The sequence below is a fragment of the Pediculus humanus genome, genomic scaffold (assembly GCF_000006295.1).
Source record: "Pediculus humanus corporis 1103172107460 genomic scaffold, whole genome shotgun sequence".
Taxonomy (NCBI): domain Eukaryota; kingdom Metazoa; phylum Arthropoda; class Insecta; order Psocodea; family Pediculidae; genus Pediculus; species Pediculus humanus.
The window spans coordinates 153,213-154,996 of record NW_002987080.1 but is presented as its reverse complement, the minus strand read 5'-3'; the positions used below and the strand labels follow the sequence as shown (position 1 = coordinate 154,996).

Sequence of the window (1,784 nt, the reverse complement as noted above, 5' to 3'; positions counted from 1 at the left end):
ATATAAAAAATTAAAATTAAAACAATTAAAGTAATAAATTAATAAAAAATAACAAATAATAAAATAATAAATTAATTTTAACTTCTACCCATCAGGTGAAATTTTAGAGAGAAATAAGGAATAAGGTATTTGTAACAAGGTCCATCATATTATGTTTTTTTTTTTTTTTATCGAAGAAAAAAGAACCATTGATATGTGTAGTCATTTAAACATTGGAATAATTTATAACCAACCTAAGACGATCCATTCCAGGAAGGGAGAAAAAATCTTCAAGATACTGAAGTGTGTTAATTACAATAGCCTGATTTCTTCCGACACGATTTCTAAATGATAAATGATTTTGTCTTGTTCTGTTACTTATTATAAGTGAGATAATTAAAGCAAGTACACTAAAGAAATAAAAGAATCAATGTTAAATTTTTAAAAAAAAAACAACAATATGATGATTTTTTTTTTTTTTTTTTGATAAGGATGAAATTAAGGAGTAATAGGTAAGACACCTGGGGCGAAGATTAATATTATAATAAGATGATCCATGCTGATACCGTCTTCCATTTCCATCTCCTTCAACTGCTTCCGTTTCACCAGCCCTGGAGTCTCTATTTTGATTTCCCCTCCCAGCTACTCTTTCAAAAAGAAATTGACCAAGTTGATTTCGAACCTAAAATAAAATGTTTTACTTAAAAGAGCATTTAAATAATTTTAAGTTGGGTTACATTAATAATATTTGAAAATATAAAAGATATTTTCATAAACTTTTTAAATGTATACATTAAACTAATAACTAAATATGGGTGGTTTATCAATAATTTAGTACAAAAAATGAAAACACACTCTGACTAGGTCACAGCATAAAAGATAATTGTTGTTAAACTTATTATTATATAGCTAAATAACTTACATCAGAAAAAAATTCTTCCACTTCATCATCGCTGTGATCATCACTTGGATCGTCAGAAGTGTTTGTCGAATCCAATTCTTCTATGAATCCTCCACGACATGTAGGACATGTGTAATCCTGTAATTTAAACAGTTATAAAAATAAACAAACCGATAAAATTATTTTTTAAACGCGTCATATCACTACATCGTGAAATATAAAATAAAAACTCACAATAAAACAATTGATAACTAAAAATAAAACTATTCATTAATAAATAAAAAAAAAAAAAAGTAATTATGTACGCTTACTTCTAAAACACGCGTAATTTCGATGCTGCATTTGTGACAGAAAAATCTATTGGTTGTATTATCTTCGACTGTAGCTTCTGCCATTTTTTTCTACTTAAATAGTGTCAAATCTTAATTCACTAGCCAGCTAAATAAAATTGCATGACAGAAATGATTAAATCAAATGTTGAGTAAAGTGAGTAATGTTATTTAATGCTTAGCTTTTGGTTGAATTTTTTCATAGAGTAAAAATAATTTTCATTAAAATTTCAGACCGACAACGTTTATTTAATTTTTTTTTTTTTTTACCGTTTGCCAATTTTTATTTTACCAAAAAAAAAAAATAATAATAATTTTAAAAAAAAAAAAATTTATAAATACATATTTATTTTGCGAGTAAATTCAAATAACACGTTTCAATAAATGTAAACATTAAAAGCTTAACTTTTATGTAATTTTAATTTTTTTAAAATACTCTGTCTGTTTGAGAAACGATGTAAACAAATAATTAGTGTGGTATCCCTGGTAATTAATTAAATTTTGCTGTTCGTGGAATACGAGATTAGAATAAAAAAACCAAAAGTATTATTGACGTGTATTAAAATTAATAATTA

At 25.1% G+C, this 1,784-nt stretch overlaps 1 protein-coding gene across 1 annotated transcript in view; it reads right to left on the bottom strand.

Moving 5' to 3' along the window:
* Phum_PHUM114800 (RING finger protein, putative) overlaps window positions 1-1,275 on the bottom strand; it is a gene marked incomplete at both ends in the record, with an annotated part of 2,080 nt that extends 805 nt beyond the window's left edge. Inside the window, 4 exons of the mRNA XM_002424107.1 lie at window positions 234-389; window positions 501-661; window positions 902-1,018; window positions 1,192-1,275. Of these exons, the coding sequence (XP_002424152.1) occupies window positions 234-389; window positions 501-661; window positions 902-1,018; window positions 1,192-1,275 (518 nt within the window). The remainder of the gene's footprint in view (window positions 1-233; window positions 390-500; window positions 662-901; window positions 1,019-1,191) is intronic.
* Between the last annotated feature and the right edge of the window lie 509 nt (window positions 1,276-1,784).